An 18,524-nucleotide genomic window follows, 5' to 3' on the forward strand; every position below is an offset into this window, starting at 1 on the left:
CCCCTTTCTTTCTTCTCTCATTAAAGAAGCTTGGCTGGATGTCACTCCAGTCGATTGGTTGCGGCATTGTTTCTGCATCCGTAAATAGCGTCAGTCACTGTCGTTGTTATCCTCTCGCTGGAATCTTCGGATGCGTGCCAGTCGAGTGATGCTCTCACAGGGAAAGGCAGCAAAAGCGTACGCGCTCGACTTGGAGTTCGTGAAGTGCAAAGGCAGCGTCTACGCCCGCTCCGCCGCCTTCGTGCCCTTTCGTCGCATCACCACCGCGCAAGCAACTGCGGGCAGCGAATCTGCGGTTCAGACGAATGCAACGCAGCAAAACAAAGGGGGTGGTACGGCCGACGACGCCCCGACGCGGCTGACCGAGCTACTCGACAAACCAATTGTGCTGGAGCTAAAGCCGGATGTGACACTGAGCCTCGCGGAGTCGCTACCATGCGGCCACCTTCTTCGCGAGATGATCGATGTCCGCTTTGCACCAACGCCGGCGTTGACTGCGGTCGTCAGAGAATTTCACGAGACAGCAAGGAACGAGCTAAGCGCTCACCGTGACCTCCTTAAGACGCAACGCAAGCAAAAGAAAGATGAAAAGATTGAGCGAGAGAGGGAAGAGGAGAGAGCGGGCGGGGCTGCCGGTGACGCGCCTGACTGTTCTAGTGGTACAGTAGACACGGATGACTTTATTAACGTAGAGGAAGACCACGATGCATCCCTCTTGTCTTCCCCTACTGCTTTTTCCTCCTCTTCTTCATTGAAAACAACTCGTCTTACGTCGTCCGCCGAGGCCATGGCGTCGCGCTCGCTGCAGATGCGTGACGGTCTGACGCACAACTTCAGAGGGCTCGATCCCTACGGCATTCCCAACGTCCGCATTTTTGAGAGGGAAGCACTCAAGACGCTATACGCAGCTCCAGTGGAGTCCCGTGATTTCAAGGCGGCAGCAAAGCAGCTGCGCTGCCTGCTCCACGCTGGGCGCGGAAAGAACGGCTACAAGCCTCTCGCCTTCTGCACAAGGACGTACCCAGAGTTTCTTCAAAAAGTGCTGCAAGCGGTGTTCGAGAGCCCGTCCGCTTGGTATGAGTGGCTGACCGCGTGCTACACCCGCGTGGAGGAGGACTTAAGAGGCGTAAGGGAAGCGCGTGGCGCGGTCGGCACAGGTGAGTCGATTACGACACCCATCACACAGGCGGCGGTCTTTGTGGAGTGCAATACGCTGGAGGAACTTGCTACGAGGATGAACCTGGTGTGGGGTGGGCTGCTCCGTGAGGGGGAGGTGAGAGGAGGAGGTGATAGGGAGGACAGCACGAGAGGCGAAGGGTCCGGGACAGCACCGCCTAAAGTGTTTGTCTACGGCAACGCCGACCTCCGCGTCATTCACAATACGTTGGGGCTCAGCAAATCCGTGCCGCCGCTCAACTTGCACCTGTCGGTTAGAGGGAGTAAGGTGCGTCGGTTCTTGACGCATCGGTCCAGCAAATCCCCCACTTCTTCCTCTTCCTCCTCTGCTGAGGCAGGGAAAACGGACGAGAGCACCCCCAATAGCGATGTTCAGCTCATCTCACCGTACGAAGCACGTGTGGTGGATATCACGAAACATCCTCTCTTCACCGCCTCTGGCTTTGCTCTGTCGTCCAACAAGACGCCCAGTCTCTCCGTGGCGCTGGAGAAGGCGGCGGTGCGTGATGCTACGGCAGCCGCTCTGCATGGAGCACCGCGCCAGCATGATGCGCTGTGGGATGCGCAGGCCCTGGCGTGTCTTTGCTCGGTTTCAGGTGCGGTGCGATGAGCGGTCGCCGCTCGAGAAGACAGTCCGTTTCGAAAACGGGCGAAGTACCGAATTTGCAGGAGAGGATTTCGTCTCAAAAAATAAAAATTGAGACAAGAAGTAGCTTGCCGGCAAAAGACGAAAGTGATTCACGGAAGAAGCTGCACGCGTGGACTCATACCTTCAAGGAAGAACGCAGCCGAACTGGTTTCCTTTTATGATGGGGCCTTTCGTTCTTCTCATCACGCGATGCAACGCCTCAAGGGCAACAGGAGTCATTCCCCCCCTCCCTTGTCCATAAAGAACAAGAAGGGAGTTTTATTATGCTGCTTCTGCGCAAAGACGTCGTGGGGCCTAAATATATATATATTTTCTGTGGAGTTAATAGGTAGCATCACAGCTTTTCAATTTCTTTCTGCTGTTCTTTGTCAATCTCCCTCACTTGGATGTCGCAATCTGTTAAACTACCGAGGAAAAGGCGTCAACGGGCAACGGATTGAAATCGCCAAGACGCCTTCCTCAGCATTCTTTTTTCTCTCGTTTTTTTTTTAAATGCGAGGCCTGCTCTCTTTCACCCGCTGTCTTGCCGGCAAGCGCGGAGGGCGACGCGTCCCACGCAGTCTCCGGGACCTCCCCACACCAAACATGCACCGCCGTTGGGGCAACATGAAGGACCTGTCCCGGCAAGAAAAGGAGGAACTTCTCAACGGTGCATGGCGGGAGGCAAAGCCGATTCAATTGGTGGCGGATGAAGCAGACCGCGACGGCGGTGGCTTCACGGCGCCGGTCACCTTCCACACCGAAGAGGCGGCGCAGAAATTTCTCGCAGAGGAGGACGCCGACGACGCTGCGGAGCTGCGTGAATCGACGTTGGCGCTGGCCCAGCGCTTCTTCGTTGAGCTGGCAGCAGCAGCCGATGAGGAGCTCGACGCCGGTCAGATGCCTCCGCCGCCGCAGTCGGACGACGAGCGACGCCGCGAGATGCGTGACGTGCAGCGACACTTTTTTGCGGACTTTTACGTAGAGCAAGGTCTCATTTCTGAGGCGGAGCGCTACGCTTTTGTGGATACAATGCTGCGGCCGTCACGTGCTTTTTTCCTTGTGAACAGCACATTGCCACTGGTGCGACTGACGGTGCGAGATCAGCTCGAGTGCCACCACAGCGCAGGTGCCATGTCGGACACTCCGTCACCGGTGACTTCTGCGAGAAGTGCCGATGTCACAGCAACAGCTGCAGCAGCGTCTCCATCCCCCAACACCTCCCCTGTCTTCGCAGCAACCGACTTGGATGCGTGCCTGTACGTTGTACCACTGGTGCCTACGCAGTCGATTGGCGCGCCGCTCTACGAGCCTTTCACCGCGGCCACCACCCGCGTGAGCCTAGCAGAGAGCGGCTCGAACCCCGCGGCGGGTCTGCTAGACGGGAAAGCGCGGGAAGATGCGAGAACGGTATCCTCATCGACGACGGCGGTAGCGGAGACGGAAGCAATTGACTCGGCGGATATGTTGGGTGCGATGTTGCAAGACGACTTCTCAATGCAAGACAACGAGGGCCGAGAGTCCGTAAAAGAAGAGGCGAAAGGACACGAAGCTTCCACGAATGCTCCCGATCAGGACAGCGTCGTCGCATCCTACCGTCCGCCGACACTCGCCCACACGTACTGGCTGCAGCGTCAAGTTGCGAGCGGCTCGCTGCTCAACGTGGATCTTCTCTCCCATGCTATTTCTGTACTTAGTGTGCATCTCGCCGCCGCCGTCGCACCGCGCGACGCTTCCGCGGAGGTGGAGAGCAGCTATGCGGTGCTCTTGTACCAAGCGGACACAACGGCGGATGTGCGTTTGGGACGCGCTGCGTCGAGCACCTACCACACCGAAATTGCCCAGTACCTGTTTCGCGCCACACAGGAAGAGGAGCAGGACGACGATGCGGTAAGTCGACTGCGCAGTGTGGTGGTCGTCGTGGAGGATGCGACCTTCACTCCGGTGAAGTCCTCCGCATCGAGACGGTTCAAGGCTCAAGGACACGCGGAGCTCTTTGCCGCTTTACCGATCCACGATGCTTCTGCGGTGCCGGTCGCGGACCGCTATCCGAATTTGGTGTACGTAATACCGCCTAAACAGGCGCATCGCCACCGCCATCTTCACAAGTCATCATCATCGACGGCTTCACAGAAGCGGGTCAAATTGCACACTCCGCCGCGCGGTCGCGTGGTCGTGTGCGTGCCGACGACGTCGCAGGACGGTGTGCGCCCTCGCGGTTGGCTCTCCAGCGGAGAGCCGGACGAGGCCGCCGACGGCTTGAGCAACAGCAGCGGCGGCAGCGAGGCAGCACCTGACGTCGGCACTGCAGGGGGCTCACCTGCGCGCATCTTCTCCACCGCCCCACCAAACAGCTTTGTGGAACGCTGTCAGTTGGCGAACACAAACTTTTCACGGCTGCAGCAGTGCCTTTACAATGCCATCCACGCGGTGGACGTGGGCAGTGGCCGCGGTGATGCTCCCACGGATGGCGGCTGGGTGATCTACGCGACCCAGAGCGTGAACGTGATAGAGAACGAGGCGGTGGTGTGTGCCGTTCTTCAGCAAATTGACGCTGAAGGTCGACAACTTGAGGCCAATTCCTGCCCTCTCGAAGCAGGTGAGCCGGCTCCGCCGCCGTTGCAAGTCGAATGCGTGCCCTTCATCTCTGCTGATGCGGAGCGTTACGTTCCTCACCGCGATTCCGCGGCGGAGACGGTGCGGCTTCTTCGCAGGGAAGGGCGAGAGGGGTTTCCAACGTGGGTAGCCATTGAAGACGGCTCCTCGGCGCAGGAAGCAGAGCAATACCCATTGGCGTTACGCACCGCCGTCGCACACGCCAGTTGGCGGACGGACCCGGTGCGTAAAGGCGATGATGGCGGGTATCTTATCTGCCTTCGTGTGACCGCCAGAGGTGCCGCCTCCATCGTTGTCGAGGACACGCCGTTGTTGCGCGGCACGGACAAAGCAGCGCCTACTTCTCCGTTGTGCTGGTGGACACATCCTCAGAGTCGAGTAACGTGTGCCGTGACACCCGCGATGCTTCGCTTTCTGGAGGCTGCCTCACGACCGCCGGCTGCGGGATTGAACGGGCAGAAATCGCTTCGTTACCGCTCTGGCGTCCTTCACGCTGGGGTGCCTGTTGGTCTCTTGCCGTCCTCATCGCATCCTGAGAGCACCGCAGTGAAGGACGCTGTTGCGACGTGTCAGTGTAGCAGCGCGACAGCACACGCAGAGGTGCTCGCGGCGCTGAAAAAGGCACTCCCCGTTCTGCGACTCTCTTCCTTGGCGTTCAGTGAACTTCTATTAGCGAAGGAAGTGCGGTCGCGAAGGGTCCGCCGGCAGCTGCACCTTCGCGACAAGCAGCTGGCACAAGTGCAGCAGAGCCCGAACAGCAACGGCTCCATAAGAGCTGAAAAGGGTGCCGTGACGCGCGAGTCGCTCGCGTTCTTAGCGGCCGTGGAGGAGTTGATTTGCCAAAATGAGGACGGCCTCAACCACGACAACAACCGCGCCACGGGAACCCCCGGTGCGTTGTCGCAGACGCGGTTCAATGTGGTGGTGGAGGCAGCCTCCGACTCCTTTATCCCAGCTGTTAGCCCAAATGGAGCCGAACTGACCATCAGCGCGTTGCACCCTGCTGTCGCCGAAGAGCTGCACTCCGCAGGAATTGTGGCGCAAGTAGAGTACGCCAAACGACCTAACGTGAAAGCATCGGCGATGGTAATGGAGCACGACTCCTCTCCAGACAACTCCTCGTTCTACGACTTCACGTTGCGGCTGGATGTTCCTCTTGACATCCCGGAGCGCGCGAAGCACCTCGCGGCGATGGAGGAATGGCGTGTTGCGCTTCGGGATGCCCTGCTGTACGTGTGCCGTCGCACCGGCGCCGCGCCGTCTGCAATCTCGCGGCTGTGGGACGACAAGGCGGTCTGCCCCGACGAGACGGAGTCGGAGGTGCGGCTCCCACCCGGCGACGAGGCCGACGTGGAGCTGGCGGAGGACGACTACGAGGCCGCAGCCGACATGCGACAACGGTTTCAACGACACAGTGGGCAGGCCATCGCACCGGCCGTGGATTTGCTGGCGCAGGAAAGCATCGCACTGGCGTACGAGAGGAGTGGTGGAAATGATTGGCTGGAGGACACGAACTATCGCGAGTGGCGTCGAAGACACGCATCACGGTAAGGCGTGGACTCGCAAGAAAGAAAAAGACAATGAAAGTAAACCGCTGGGCTCGGCTGCTTTCGTAAGGAAGCCGAATAAATGGAGTACAAAGCACAGCTTTATTTTCCCGACAGGAACGTCGTGCTCTGACACGCTGATTGTAATTACATACCTTCACAAGACAGTCGTAATGTGCACTAACGCACCAATAAATGAATACCAGAGAACGATTTAGCGTATGCACGGCGTAGGACTGCGCTCCTTGTGTAGCATGCGGTGTACTACACGGTAGCCGCTTCATTGAGACCTCATTTTCCACCCACCGTCTCACAGCAGAAGTGAAGGAGGCAACAAGAAAAGAAAAATAAGTCAGCTTCAAAGTGTAGCGTTTTACCCCTTTCTAATACATAAAACGCCTCCTATCATATCCTTTGCTTTTTCCTTTTCTCTTTTCTCTTCTCTCTTCGAATCACATCAGCGAAGTCTGCATTTTGCTACATCGCTGAATTCACTCTGACAGGTACAAGCTTTTCACCACTTTTTACTGTTTCTTTCCTCACCTGCTGCTACAACTCGTTCATCCACGTCAGACGCGGAAATTTTTTATCCGAAACACACCAACTCTCAAAATAGAAAACATGTCGTCACGGATTCACGTCGCCGCTACCGCCATTGCGAAGGCGCTGTCGAGCACCGCCGACGACGATGACGCCAAACAGCAGCTCCTCTCCGGCTCCCAGTTTTTTCTGCTGTGCTTCCTCGTGGCGGTTTCCTATTACGTTTCTCTTTTCATCTCTGCCCACGCTGCAGGGGAGTCGGTGGCGTCGCTTGGTGCGCCGGTCGCCGCAGCCTCTAGGATGCTGTCGGATGTCGGCACCACGATCATGCGCAGCATTAACCGCCGTCGCAACAACACGCAGCCCGGTGCGGTATCCTACGAAGAGGTGGACGAAAACGACGACCTTTTTCTTGGCGTCAACCAGCCGGCTGCTGGTGCGCAATCCTAAAGCGTGAAGGAGGAGAAGACTGGGCTTTTGCGTAAAAGAAAGAAACGAAACGAAATCGAGTCGCACCTCCGAGCATATTTTGATGTTTTTCCCTCGTCGGAACTCTACAAGCGATACGTTGCGTCTTCTGCTGAAGTTCTTTTTTTTTTTAAAGACCTCTTTTGGATGTTGGAAGCGCCTCTCCTTTCTCTGTTTGGCGTGGCTGCGATGGGAGTTGACTGCATTTTTTTTGTGTTTGTGGTAAACGTGTTGATCTGCGTTCGATCGCTTTTCATGGTGTTATCCAGCAGCTTCTTTTTTCTGTTCCTTTGCTTTTTCCTCAAGGGGTTTTTGTTCCCGCCTGGCTCGCGCTCTGCATCATTTCGGCTTCGTGCAAAGAAGGGATTACACAGGCAAAGGGTGTCCGCGGCGTATCAAAAGGCGAAGCTTTTAATACCTCCTTTCTTTGTGAGAGCTGGGAGTAGAAGCTACTTGTCACACCTGAATGGATTCCTCGCACCTTCCAATGAGTCCCATCGGATATCTTCAACAGGATTAACTTTGCTGACTGCTGTCATCTATGTGCTGTCTTCGCTTCTTGAATCCTGCTTGTTCAAAAAATACCCAAACCAAACAACATGTGGAGTGCTGTCCTTTTAACTCTGTGTCACCGCTTTCTTTTCCCATATTGCGCCTTTTCTTGGATTTCACCGAAACTATTCCTCTTTACATCCACGTGGTCACGCGCAGAAGGAGACCGAAGCGAGACTTCCCATAGCACGGCACCGTCTCTTTCATCTTCTTTCCCTTCTCGAGGGAATGAACCAACCCCGGGCGAGCGTCAGCCAAGGCGGTGCCGCGATCCATGCGTCGCAGGGAATTCAGAGCGGAGTGCTGCGTGCTCGAGCGGCGCGACTGCGTCTGCAGCGCGAGTCCCGAATGCTCGAAATGGCCCTCGAGGATCTCCGCGAAGAAGCCGCGAGCACCGATGCTTCGGAGAAAGATGTTTTGCGTGCCATTGAGTCTGCTGAGCAGGAGCTGGTGCGGTGTTTAATCTGGTGGGCGGTGCACGGAAGCAGTGCACGTGACGTACGTGACGGTAGTGTCAACTCATACGAGGAGCAAGGCACGGTGGCAAGCTCGGAAAAAACGGAAGCCGATGCTACCACGTGCGCAACGCTGTGCAGCCTGCTCGAAGGGTATAAAGAAGCACAAGATGCGTTTACCCACACTGCAGAAGAAGACTTAACTGCTCTTCGTGAGGAGGTTCGACAAGCACGCACTGCAGAGATGCATCGGGTAAATTTGTTGCGCAACCCAGGAGAGACCGATGCGGAGGCACAGAACAGTTTTCGTGCCGACGCTGTTGCAGGCGAGATCGACCTTCTGCGCGAAATGACAGCGGAGGTGAACCAAGAAATCGACGCCACGCTGCTAGAGTATGGTGCCGCTTTATTCTTTTTTTAGAGCTAATAGTTAGATTTATGTCTGCTGACTACTTTTTTCTTTTTCTTTTTGAGATCACAGCAGCATAGAACGATCGTTTTCACAAGAGTAATACTGCTTGGAAAGCGTAAACGAAGAATTTTCCTTTCCTTTGTGTTGTTGGTTTCCGCTAAGCGTTGGAGACGGGGTCCCGGTTTCAGACTGCATATACGCATTGTATGTAGAACGTACTTGATACGGCTTCATGGGCGTAGTAGACGATGCGACTTGCGCCGCTGCGATTGTGGAACGAAAGCATCCTGACCGCAAAAAGAAAAAGAAAAGGCTACTCATCCGCGTCTCTGCGGGTTCGTTACGATCGGTCTGTTCGGGTCACTCCTCTCTCTCTCTCTCTCTCCCTTTCTGTCCTTGCCGTAAACCCCACTGGTGTTCTTCATGTTCATCCGTTGGCCCAAAAAACGAATGGAACGGCGCCAATACGACAACATTCGGGTTATTACCACGGTCGTGGCGCCTAGATTCCCTTCTATAAATCTATATAGAAGCAGATAAACGTAGCACGCCAAACCACCTAGAGAGAGTTGATCGACTCAACACCTAGCAGAATTTCCCGCTAAAGGTTCCACTTCTCACAGCAGTATTCAATCTCTTTTTCCCTTCTCATCAGGCATAATGGCTCCGCCGAAGGCTTCTTTCCCAGCCCGCCTCTTCGCGGGCGATTTCATGGGCATTAACTGGAACCGTGTGAGCTGGATGGCGCCGTACAACAACTTCTACCCCATCACCATGTGTGGCGGCTGGGGCGGTCGCATGTGGTCTTCCTTTATTCAGTACGGCCGCTTCGATAACCGTGCCGCGCTTATCCCGGTGCGCAACATGGTACTCTTCATCCCATCTGCCCTCTGCGCCCTCATGATGCTCGGCAACATGGACTGGTACCAGTCGATGCAGTGCGCCTTCTACCTGCCCGGCATTGCGATGCCGCAATGGGCGCAGGATAAGTACGCAAAGGAAATGGATTGGTATAGCTGGAACAAGCCGGGTGCGATGGCGAAGCACCACTACTCCGGCACTGTGTCCATCCCGGGCACCGAGAACTTCGTGGGGGAGATGTAAGAAGAACGAGAAGGCAGAGGAGCGCTAGGGGTGCTAGCTTTCAATTCTTCGCGAAACAAGCTTCATTTTCTAGCCGCACTTACGCATATAAATATATACGTATACGTACCACAGTAAATTTTAAAGTAGTAGTAGGTCTCGGTGTACGGTTGCACGCCCTTAGCGGCCCATGCGAGTACGTGTAGTTGCATTGGTCGCTGTTTTCTGTGAGATCCCTTGAAGCTGACACTGGATATCTGCAGAAGGCGCGTGCATATCTGTCGAACATAAGACGAAAACAAACCAGCTGCCGAGGAAGCAAGGAAGGTGAAAAGAACTACGAAAAATGAGCTCATCATACGTGTCATCTTTGCTCTTTTCTTTTGTTTGTCAGCGCTTTGCTGCTCTCGCCTTTCTCCCCCGCTTCCTCAGCAGCAGCTGTTTTTGGTTTTATGCTTTTTTCATTTGTGGTGGTCGGTGTATTTAGTACTAGGAAGTTTTTGAAAGGAAAGCCGCTAATACCGTTTGCGGTAAAGCAGCTAGCTTTGTTGCCACCAACGGTAGTGGCTGATCTGCTGCCTCTTCGAGAAGCGACGGAGTGCTCTGGGTGCAGCTCCACGTCGTGGCCGGGCGCTTGTTTTCTCATTGTGGGCAAGGGGCGGGAGAGACGGTGCGTGTCTTTCTGCAAATCCGCAAGTAGCGGGAGTCCTTCGCCGCTGCACTTTGAGAAGAGCGTTGGCGTTCCTGTTCAGTGCGTGGGAAAGCACGGTGCACTGCTCACAGGTTTTCTTATTGCCCCTTTTCTGCCTCCTCTATTCTTTCTGCTCTCTCTTCCTGCGTCTTTCACACACGCACACCAGCTGTTTCTTTCATCTGCGCGACCCTCCCGCGTCGAGGAACCAATTCACGCACACAACCGTGTGCTTCCTCTCACCGAAGGCGATCTTTGCCGCCACATTTGTACTCGAGTCGTTTGGTGGACGCGCTTCACGACAGCGACAGCGGGAGACAATGACCTCCATAGAAACCCGCATCGATGTGCTCACCCGGGGAATCGCTGACGAGATCCGCCTGATGGAGGAAAAACTAGCGGAAAGCTCGGTTGCACGCACAGCTTCTGCGTCCGCCCTCCACAAGGCCGGTCCTATCCAAGCGACGGCGGACAGCGAGTGCTTTTCGTCACCGTTGGCCCGCATCAACGCCGCGGAGCCTGCCGCGGCTGCCCCTCCCCTCTCTGTCGCATCTCCCCCGCGGTCGTCGCCGACGACTGTGCAGCGCTCCCCCAGCAGCCCTTCAGCGGCGCCGCCGCCAGCCCCGGGTCCCTCTGCCGTTGCCGCGGCACCAGAGGCCGCCACCAGCAAAGAGGGCACGCTGCTTCACTTGGTGCGAAGTGGCGGTCTGTTTGGCACGGGCGGCACACAGACCTTCGTGCCGCACTACGTGGTGGTCACTGGCAGCGCGGGCATCGCGTGGTACGCAAGCAGGGTTGATTTTCTCCAGCAGCCGCAGCGTCCGCTGGGCCGCGCTGCCTTCTGGATCGAGACGCACAACAGCCGTGGCAGCCGCTTCAAGAAGGCGGCGGTGTGCTGGCCTCTCGTGCTGCGGGAGGACTGCCCTGCTGCGACTGACGCAAGCAAGACGTACTTTGCGGTGGATTATTATGCCTCCAGTGGGGAGCGGGAGCAGCTGGTGCTGGCCGCGGACAGCCCGGAGGAGCGCGATGCGTGGGTGCAGCTGCTCACGAGGTACATTGACCTGTACCTCGCCCCGCGCGCGGAGTCGGAGGAGCTGCAGCACATCACGCGTGGGGCGGCGGTGCCGCTGCACCGGTCTGGCGTGATCGAGGGCGAGGCACCCGGCGGTACGATCTTGTGAGGGGCAGGGCCCTGCTTGCTGCCTGCTGCTTTGCATCTGAATCTTGTGTTCTTGACATGCGTGTGAAAACGACTTTCCTGCCGAGCTTAACCTCCTGCACTGTGGGGTTGAGAAAGTGCAGCTGCGCGCCGCGTAAGCAAGAGTGGCGGGCGAGGCACGACGGCTTCGCGCCATCTAACTGTGCGAGCAACAACTCCTCGATGAGCGCTCATATGCGTTTTCCGGGCGTCCGCCTGCCGCTCGATGCCTTCATTTCTCACCCTTCTCTCTTCCCTCCGTCTGCTTCACTCTTTTTTCCATGCATGCGTCTGCGCGTGACGGTGTCGATTTTTGTGTGTTCTAGCTCCCGCCAGCGGTGACCAAACGATCTAGCGCAGACAACAGGCTTGCCGGCTGCATCACGAAGCGCAGTCAGCGACACCAAACGGTTTGAAGACACGCTGACAGTAAACCTACGGTGGCAGAGGCCTCCGCGGGCACGCCGTCAGCCGGTCTCACCGCATAGACAACATAACCATAGTGAAGGGCCCTTCGCATTGCCACAGGAACCAGCCGCAGCCATGACGTCGCTCCCCGTGCTGCACCTGAAGGCGACGAGCCCGCAGAACGCGGTCATCACGGACGACCCCTACGAAACGACGGCGACGCTGTACACGTTCCTGCGCTCCGTCCCCAGCGTCGCGGAGAAGGAGGTGGCGTTTCAGACCTTCATGGAGGCGCTGCACGCCGCCCCGTCGTCGGGGCGCAGCGCACTGATGCGGAAACCAAACCATCGAACGGTGCAGCTGCTAGAGACCGTCGCCGTGGACAGTGTGTTTCGCCACAGCCCGCAGACCATTCCGGCGCTGGCCCGCCACTCTGATCGGTGGGTGCGCCGGCTCGGGTACGGCGATGGCGGGGCTCGGCGCTCCCCACCCTCTCCAGAGCAGCTGCCCGGCCCAATGGGCGCCGCCTCTGCGAGCGGATCGGGCCAGCCTTCCCCCCCGCGGCCACCACCGCCGTCGATGCCGCAGGTCGTGCGGGCCGCCGAGATGCACCAGTTTGATGACCCTTACGCCGCCTACGAAGCTCAACACGGACAGCGCGCCGAGGGGGCAAACGGCGAAGTGGGAGCTGAAGGACGCCACGACGTGCGCAGCGGCGCGGGTCAGGGAGACGGCGTGGCGGAGGGGCATCTGCAGTACAGCGGCAGCACGCAGGCACCGGACAGTCCGACGGGTGAGCACGCGGTGCAGCCGCATCGGTCTCACCTGTTCGCGGAGGTGTCCGCGCTGACCGCTTCTGAGAGCGACGCGCACGAGCACGACGGCCGCAGCGGAAGCGACGACCGAGCCGGTCCCCACGGTGGATCTGCTGACGGCATCCACCCCGTTCTGGAGCTGATCGCACGGCAGGTGGAGCAAGCCGTGACCCCTCTTCCTGAGGCAGGTCTGTCGTCCCCCTCCACCACCACCACGGCCCTCGACGAACTCGTCAAGAGCAAGATCCTTCGCCTCACATCGCGGTTGGACGACGCCGCGGAGGAGGTGAGTGCGGCCATGCATGAGAGGGAGGCCGCGGAACAGGTGTGGTCGCCCTACTACAGCCGACTCAAGACGAGCATGTCCTTCGTGGAGGGGCTGCAGCAGCGGCTCGGCAGCGCCATCTCCCTCTATCAGCTGCAGCGCTACGAGCGGGAGACGCTGCAGCAGGCATGTGTGGCGGTGCAGATGGAGGCGCTGGGCCTGAGACTGGTGCTGCGCGACGTCCGTGCTCGGTTGGCGGATGCGGAGGAGACGGCTGACCCCTCGGTGCGACATTGCATAGAGGACGACGCGCTGATAGAGCGGCTGCGTGGAGTGCTCAGCCCACAAGCGGGCGCCACGGCGGCCGAGTAAGCGCAACAAGTAGGTGCGTGTTGAGATTTTTCTGCTCTGCCCCCGAATTTGGTAAGAGCACCGTTGCATCATTCCGTGGAGAAGACTACAACTAACATGCACGTAAGCGACTCGGACTTCCTCCCAGCGTTACGTCGATCGAGGGGCGACGGAGGCGCCGACGAAGCCAGTTGGTGCTTCCGTTTGCTTTGTCGAATGCGATGACGATCAATGGCTTCTCCGCATCATCTCGTGCCCCCAATCATTTCCTCCACCTTCTTCTCTGCTCTGCTCCCATAGTGCTTGCTTTTCCATCTGCGGGAGTACCACCGCACGCGCAGAGTTGCAGCTGACCCGCAGGACTGCACACTGCACCAACGCCGTCATGACTGGGGAGGGGTATTACAAGGGTCAGGCGCATCTGCGCCGCCTCTATGCCGCCCCGGACAGTCCGAACGAGATCATCGCGACGTGCGACAAGGCGTACGTGCCGTACCTCACCTACACACCCGCCACCCGCTCCGTGGCCGTCTCACCGAAGAGCCGTGCGGGTGTGCCGCGTGTCTCTTTGCCCTTTCCTGCCATCGACCTGGCCTGGTGCCCGTTCAAGAAGGGCGAGAGCGAAGCCTCCTTTGTCACGGCGAGTCGGGATCAGCCGCTGCAGCTGTGGGACGTGGAGGACGCCTCCCTGCGTGCATCCTACGTGGCCACCAACGACAGCGACTACCATGTGCACGCGCACGCGGTGTGCTGGTTTGGCAGCGCGAGCCATCCGCACTGGATTGCCGGCGGCTACGGCGGCTTTGAGGACGCCACCGCGGTGCGTGTGTTCGACGTGCTGGTGGAGGGCAGCCAGCCTGTGTGGGCGTACAGCGCCACGCGCAGCCACGGACTCGTGTCCGCACTGCGGGACTGTTCGTGGCCGGGCACAACGTCTCTCTTGGCTGTCGGCTACCACAATGTGCCGTCGGTGCACCTGATCGACTGCCGCAGCCGCTGCCCCGCTGCGGAGCTGCACGGGCTGCAGCACGGTGTGCAGACGCTACGCGTTTCCGCTGAGGACCCGCTGCGTGTGTACGCTGGGGGCAGCCAGGGCGATGGCCGCATCGCCTGCTGGGACCTGCGGCGGCCGCGAGCCCCTGTCTTTACGCTGGCGCGGCCTGCGAAGACGAACCAAGTCTTTGAGTTCGACCTGCTCCCTTCGCCGTCGCCCGCGGCGCCTCGTCGGCTGGTCACGACCTCCTCTGCGGGTGGCGTTGTGCTGTACAGCTGGGCGGTGGGTTCGGCTCCGAGCGACGGCACCGGCACCGTGTTTGGTACCTCCGTGGGCCCGACCAGCGGGCTGACCGTGGTGGATGCGGCCACGGTGGTGGTTACCAGCGGCAGTCGCGTGTACGGCCACTACTCGAGGAATCTGTTGACAGCGGCAAAGGAGAGCGGTTCGCCGAGCGGGGCCAAAGACGCGGCGGGGGACGAGGGGAGCTACGCGGACGCCCCGGCGTTTCCGCAGCGCCGACGCGCCCGCTCGCCCATGACGGACGGCTCCGATGACGAGGGCGGCTCTGCGGGCCGGGGCGCGAGCGACGGTGAGGCTGCTGCTGAGGCGACCAATGCTGCAGTCATTGCGCTAGGATAAGCCCTCTTTGTGTTGCTGAGTTTGTGTGCATGTGTGTGAGATGGACTTAGTAGTTGGCGCCAAATTTGAAGATGGACCTCCGTGCTGGCAACGCTGGGGATGCGTAGAGGATGCGCTACGAACGTTTGAGTTCCGCCTCCGTGGACGTTGCAGCAGCAATGCGTGCCACAGCGCTACTGCTCGATGCATGTGAGACAAAGATTGAGAATGCCGGAATAGCGGAGAGGGCAGAGGGTTGCGTCCCTTCGCATTGAAGACTAAGTGTTTGTGCGCGCGGCTTGTATCAACGCCTGTCTGCAGTCAGCGCGTAGTGTAGCGCCGTCTGTGTCGGTTGCACAACTTGTTGCGTGGCAGCTGCCCTCGGCCCTGTTTTTCCTTTCTGACCCTTCGACCCCGTTGTTCTCTCTCTCTCTCTCTCTTCGCACACCGTCTTTCGCATGAAACGACACGGACCGAGCAAGACTCCTTCCACGCACGGGGGCCGAACTCCTCCGCATTCGCGTCACTGTCGCACGCAGCGCCGTTTTTCCTCCGTTTGCATATACACGCACACATCCGCGCCAACTGTGGGCAGCTGCTTTTGCGTAGATGCGCGCGTCCACTGCGCGTCCACTGCGCGTCTGAGTGCTGCGGGGGCAGCGCTGTGCGTTGACACGGCGACGTGCCGCACCATCACGCTGAGCCGCCCTGACGCTCTCAACGTCATTGATCTGCCCATGGTCAAGGATCTTCATCGACTGTACATCACCGAGCCGCACCCTCACAAGGATGCGCTGTACGTCTTGCGCGGCGACGGCCGCCGCAGCTTCTGCGCCGGCGGTGACGTGAAGGCCCTCGTCGCCGCGCATCAAGCGCAGGACAATCATACCTTCTACACCACGGAGTACCGGGTGGATGCGTATATTGCGACGATGCCGCAGGCGCAGGTGGTGATGTGGGCGGGACACGTGCTGGGCAGCGGCGTCGGTGTGTCCCTCCACGGCCGCCATCGGGTGGCGTGCGAGACCACGCGTTTTGCGATGCCCGAGACGCACATCGGTGCCGTGAACGACGTGGGCACCGGCTGGGTGTTCTCGTCGATCCCGGTGAAGGGCCTGGGTGCGTACATGGTCATCACGGGCGGCGCGCTGAAGGGGGCGGACGTCTACCATGCCGGCCTGGCGAACCATTACATACCGCTGGAGAAGTACGATGCGGTGGAGGCCGCCTTGGCTACGCTGCCCGGCGAGGCTGCTGCGGCGAGCTGCCTCGACGCGTTCGCTGCGAATGTGGCGGTGCCGCCGTTTACGCTGGCGGGGCAGGAGGCCGTCATTGCCAAAGCGTTTGGCGATGCCGAGGAGAGCACGAGACTGCAAGACATCATGGAAAAGCTTCGTGCAGATGACTCGGCGTTTGCGCTGGACACGCTGAAGCTCATGGAGCGCATTTCGCCGTTTGGCATGGTGCTTGCGCTGGAAAACATGAAGCGTCAGCACACACCGGCGTGCAACAGCCTGTTGGACTGCCTCCGTGGTGACTTTGCGGAGGTTACGTCGGCTGATGTCAAGCGCGAGCTGGCCATTGGAGTGAAGGCGCTGCTTGTGGCGAAGGAGAAGTACCCCAAGTGGACGCACAAGTCTGTGCAGGATGTCGATGTGGCGGCGACGCGTAACTTGTTCACACTTCCACCTGGCATGGCTTCGTTCTGATGCGCTTTATATTCGAGGCGTAGGTGCTTCATCTTTTGTCCCCCCATTGATCTATTATTATTTCGTCTTTTATTCAGGTTTCTTTGCTTTAGTTGAAAGCGGAATGACATTCAAAAACGGGAGATTTTGAATTGTATGTCGAAAGCATCTCTCCGCGGATTGGGAGCCTCTTCGCGGAAATGATAAATGCGAACTCTTTTTTCCCTGTTATACCTTCTGACTCTCCATACACGTACACCTTGTTCTTCTCTTTCAAGAAGCACCTTCGCTTGCTTTCTTTCCGTGACACCTTACTGTCACTTCGTCTCCGCAGGGTATCGGGTCGGTTTCTACACCGTACCGTTTTATCCTATCGCAGGCACAAACTGTGGTTCTCTCTAGCTGTGTCTGAGACAGCATCGTAGCAGCTGCGGGCATCATTGGGGTTTGTTTATTAGCTCGTTGAACGTGTCATTCGCAGAGCATAAAAAGATTTATCGTTGCTTCTCTCCCTTTGTTTGTTACACATTTCCTCTTTTTTTCTTTGCCTTGAAAGCGATAAGTGTGGACTCTTCAGCACGATGCGGCGGTCCGTCGTTTGCTGCGGCTCCAGCGTCCTCTGCAAGGACTACCCTCACGCGCGGCTCATCACGCTCAACAATCCAAAGTCGATGAACGCGCTGAATTACGACATGGTGCAGGAACTCCATGACTTGTACTTTGCCAAGCCAGCACCGGCATCCTCGTTGTACGTCATCAAAGGTGCGGGCACGAAGGCTTTCTGCGCCGGCGGGGACGTGATCGGGGTGACAACGAACACCCCACCCGGCTGTGGGCGGAACTTCTTCTACTGGCAGTATCAGATGGACCACAAGGTGTATGAGATCCCGGCGGGGCAGGTGGCCCTGTGGGACGGCTACGTGATGGGCGGCGGCGTTGGCTTGTCCTTTGGCAGCAGGTATCGCGTGGCGACGGAGAAGGCGTGCTTTGCGATGCCGGAGGCGGCCATCGGGATGATTCCTGATGTGGGCGGGTCGTGGTTTCTGCCGCGGCTCCCCTTTCCTGGCCTTGGGCTCTTTATGGGACTGACGGGACATCGTATTCGCGGTGCCGATCTCGTGCACCTGGGCTTCGCGTCGCACTTTGTGCCCTCGGAGAAGATCGGGCAGCTCGAGGAAGATCTCTGTGCCCTCTCCGATGCGGCAGAGGTGGTGAAGGTGCTGGAGAAGTACACGGTGCAACCCGCGCAGTTGCCACCTTGCACGCTCGCCCCGTCACTGCCGTTTCTGCGCGATCACTTCGCGATTGATGAACAGCAGAATTTGCCGGCTATTGTGCAGGCATGTAGGGCACATGCGGACAAAAACTCGCTCGCCAAGGCGGCCGCGGACGTCATCCCGACCTACTCGCCCACCGCTATGGTACTTGCGTTGGAGGTACTACGCCGCGGTTCGAAGCTGAGATCGATCATCGAGGCGTTTCAGATGGAGTACTGCGCGACGCAGCGTGTGTTGGTGGAGCACGACTTCCGCGAAGGCGTTCGGGCGTTGCTCATTGATAAGGACAAGCAGCCGAAGTGGAAACCGTCGACGTTTGAGGAGGTGACGAAGGAGTCGATTGAAGCCTATTTCCATCCTACCCATCCAGACCAGATGGTGTGGGACCCGGTGAAACCACCAACGTCAGCGACGCAGTGACAAAATTTCTGTATTGTGAGAGAGATGTGCGGCTCTGCTGTGCTTTTTTTTCTTCTCTTTTCTCGAGGAAGATGACCGACCCGAAGTTTAGTATCGCAAAACGGCATTAAAACGATAAGGGACTTATTGTCTCATTTTCCTTTACATTTCGTATCTTCCCAACACATCTTTTATTTATTTGCTCCTCTTTTTTCCCCCCTACGCTCCTGTGAGGGCGCATTGTCCCACAAAACCACATGCAACGACTTGAGTGCTCCGCGGAGAAAACCGTTCGAAGAAGGAAAAAAGAAAAAAGACAAAAAAAATGACTGTTTTT

General features: G+C 58.2%; 10 protein-coding genes across 16 annotated transcripts; all 10 read left to right on the forward strand.

Annotated features, from left to right (window-relative positions):
- Positions 1 to 24: 24 nt before the first annotated feature.
- On the forward strand, positions 25 to 1,786 carry ABB37_01432 (hypothetical protein; the record flags this gene model as incomplete). The annotated part of the gene is made up of 1 exon (XM_015797918.1): positions 25 to 1,786. The coding sequence occupies exon 1, from the start codon at positions 131 to 133 to the stop codon at positions 1,784 to 1,786; it is 1,656 nt and encodes a 551-aa protein (XP_015663438.1). The 5' UTR covers positions 25 to 130.
- A 624-nt stretch (positions 1,787 to 2,410) lies between these two features.
- ABB37_01433 (putative mitochondrial hypothetical protein) lies at positions 2,411 to 5,971 on the forward strand (the record flags this gene model as incomplete). The annotated part of the gene is made up of 1 exon (XM_015797919.1): positions 2,411 to 5,971. One exon carries the CDS (start codon positions 2,411 to 2,413, stop codon positions 5,969 to 5,971), a length of 3,561 nt encoding a protein of 1,186 aa, XP_015663439.1.
- Positions 5,972 to 6,426: 455 nt separating this feature from the next.
- ABB37_01434 (hypothetical protein) lies at positions 6,427 to 6,957 on the forward strand (the record flags this gene model as incomplete). Of its 2 annotated transcripts, none has more annotated exons than XM_015797920.1 (1): positions 6,427 to 6,957. In XM_015797920.1, the coding sequence occupies exon 1, from the start codon at positions 6,589 to 6,591 to the stop codon at positions 6,955 to 6,957; it is 369 nt and encodes a 122-aa protein (XP_015663440.1). In that variant the 5' UTR covers positions 6,427 to 6,588. The 2 variants fall into 2 exon arrangements, with proteins under 2 accessions (XP_015663440.1, XP_015663441.1); XM_015797921.1 differs by having other exon boundaries at positions 6,432 to 6,957.
- A 727-nt stretch (positions 6,958 to 7,684) lies between these two features.
- ABB37_01435 (hypothetical protein) lies at positions 7,685 to 8,403 on the forward strand (the record flags this gene model as incomplete). The annotated part of the gene is made up of 1 exon (XM_015797922.1): positions 7,685 to 8,403. The coding sequence occupies exon 1, from the start codon at positions 7,756 to 7,758 to the stop codon at positions 8,401 to 8,403; it is 648 nt and encodes a 215-aa protein (XP_015663442.1). The 5' UTR covers positions 7,685 to 7,755.
- Positions 8,404 to 8,898: 495 nt separating this feature from the next.
- On the forward strand, positions 8,899 to 9,498 carry ABB37_01436 (putative mitochondrial hypothetical protein; the record flags this gene model as incomplete). 2 transcript variants are annotated; one of them, XM_015797923.1, is made up of 1 exon in its annotated part: positions 8,899 to 9,498. In XM_015797923.1, exon 1 carries the CDS (start codon positions 9,055 to 9,057, stop codon positions 9,496 to 9,498), a length of 444 nt encoding a protein of 147 aa, XP_015663443.1. In that variant the 5' UTR covers positions 8,899 to 9,054. The 2 variants fall into 2 exon arrangements, with proteins under 2 accessions (XP_015663443.1, XP_015663444.1); XM_015797924.1 differs by having other exon boundaries at positions 8,923 to 9,498.
- Positions 9,499 to 10,335: 837 nt separating this feature from the next.
- Positions 10,336 to 11,352, forward strand: ABB37_01437 (hypothetical protein; the record flags this gene model as incomplete). The annotated part of the gene is made up of 1 exon (XM_015797925.1): positions 10,336 to 11,352. The coding sequence occupies exon 1, from the start codon at positions 10,489 to 10,491 to the stop codon at positions 11,350 to 11,352; it is 864 nt and encodes a 287-aa protein (XP_015663445.1). The 5' UTR covers positions 10,336 to 10,488.
- A 341-nt stretch (positions 11,353 to 11,693) lies between these two features.
- On the forward strand, positions 11,694 to 13,229 carry ABB37_01438 (hypothetical protein; the record flags this gene model as incomplete). Its single annotated transcript, XM_015797926.1, has 1 exon — positions 11,694 to 13,229. Exon 1 carries the CDS (start codon positions 11,913 to 11,915, stop codon positions 13,227 to 13,229), a length of 1,317 nt encoding a protein of 438 aa, XP_015663446.1. The 5' UTR covers positions 11,694 to 11,912.
- Positions 13,230 to 13,506: 277 nt separating this feature from the next.
- ABB37_01439 (hypothetical protein) lies at positions 13,507 to 14,844 on the forward strand (the record flags this gene model as incomplete). Of its 2 annotated transcripts, none has more annotated exons than XM_015797927.1 (1): positions 13,507 to 14,844. In XM_015797927.1, the coding sequence occupies exon 1, from the start codon at positions 13,594 to 13,596 to the stop codon at positions 14,842 to 14,844; it is 1,251 nt and encodes a 416-aa protein (XP_015663447.1). In that variant the 5' UTR covers positions 13,507 to 13,593. The 2 variants fall into 2 exon arrangements, with proteins under 2 accessions (XP_015663447.1, XP_015663448.1); XM_015797928.1 differs by having other exon boundaries at positions 13,531 to 14,844.
- A 459-nt stretch (positions 14,845 to 15,303) lies between these two features.
- Positions 15,304 to 16,532, forward strand: ABB37_01440 (putative mitochondrial 3-hydroxyisobutyryl-coenzyme a hydrolase-like protein; the record flags this gene model as incomplete). Of its 2 annotated transcripts, none has more annotated exons than XM_015797929.1 (1): positions 15,304 to 16,532. In XM_015797929.1, the coding sequence occupies exon 1, from the start codon at positions 15,561 to 15,563 to the stop codon at positions 16,530 to 16,532; it is 972 nt and encodes a 323-aa protein (XP_015663449.1). In that variant the 5' UTR covers positions 15,304 to 15,560. The 2 variants fall into 2 exon arrangements, with proteins under 2 accessions (XP_015663449.1, XP_015663450.1); XM_015797930.1 differs by having other exon boundaries at positions 15,361 to 16,532.
- Positions 16,533 to 16,787: 255 nt separating this feature from the next.
- Positions 16,788 to 18,208, forward strand: ABB37_01441 (putative mitochondrial enoyl-CoA hydratase/isomerase family protein; the record flags this gene model as incomplete). Of its 3 annotated transcripts, none has more annotated exons than XM_015797931.1 (1): positions 16,788 to 18,208. In XM_015797931.1, exon 1 carries the CDS (start codon positions 17,093 to 17,095, stop codon positions 18,206 to 18,208), a length of 1,116 nt encoding a protein of 371 aa, XP_015663451.1. In that variant the 5' UTR covers positions 16,788 to 17,092. The 3 variants fall into 3 exon arrangements, with proteins under 3 accessions (XP_015663451.1, XP_015663452.1, XP_015663453.1); XM_015797932.1 differs by having other exon boundaries at positions 16,791 to 18,208; XM_015797933.1 differs by having other exon boundaries at positions 17,066 to 18,208.
- Between the last annotated feature and the right edge of the window lie 316 nt (positions 18,209 to 18,524).

This window comes from Leptomonas pyrrhocoris (genome assembly GCF_001293395.1).
Source record: "Leptomonas pyrrhocoris isolate H10 chromosome Unknown, whole genome shotgun sequence".
NCBI classification, from domain to species: domain Eukaryota; phylum Euglenozoa; class Kinetoplastea; order Trypanosomatida; family Trypanosomatidae; genus Leptomonas; species Leptomonas pyrrhocoris.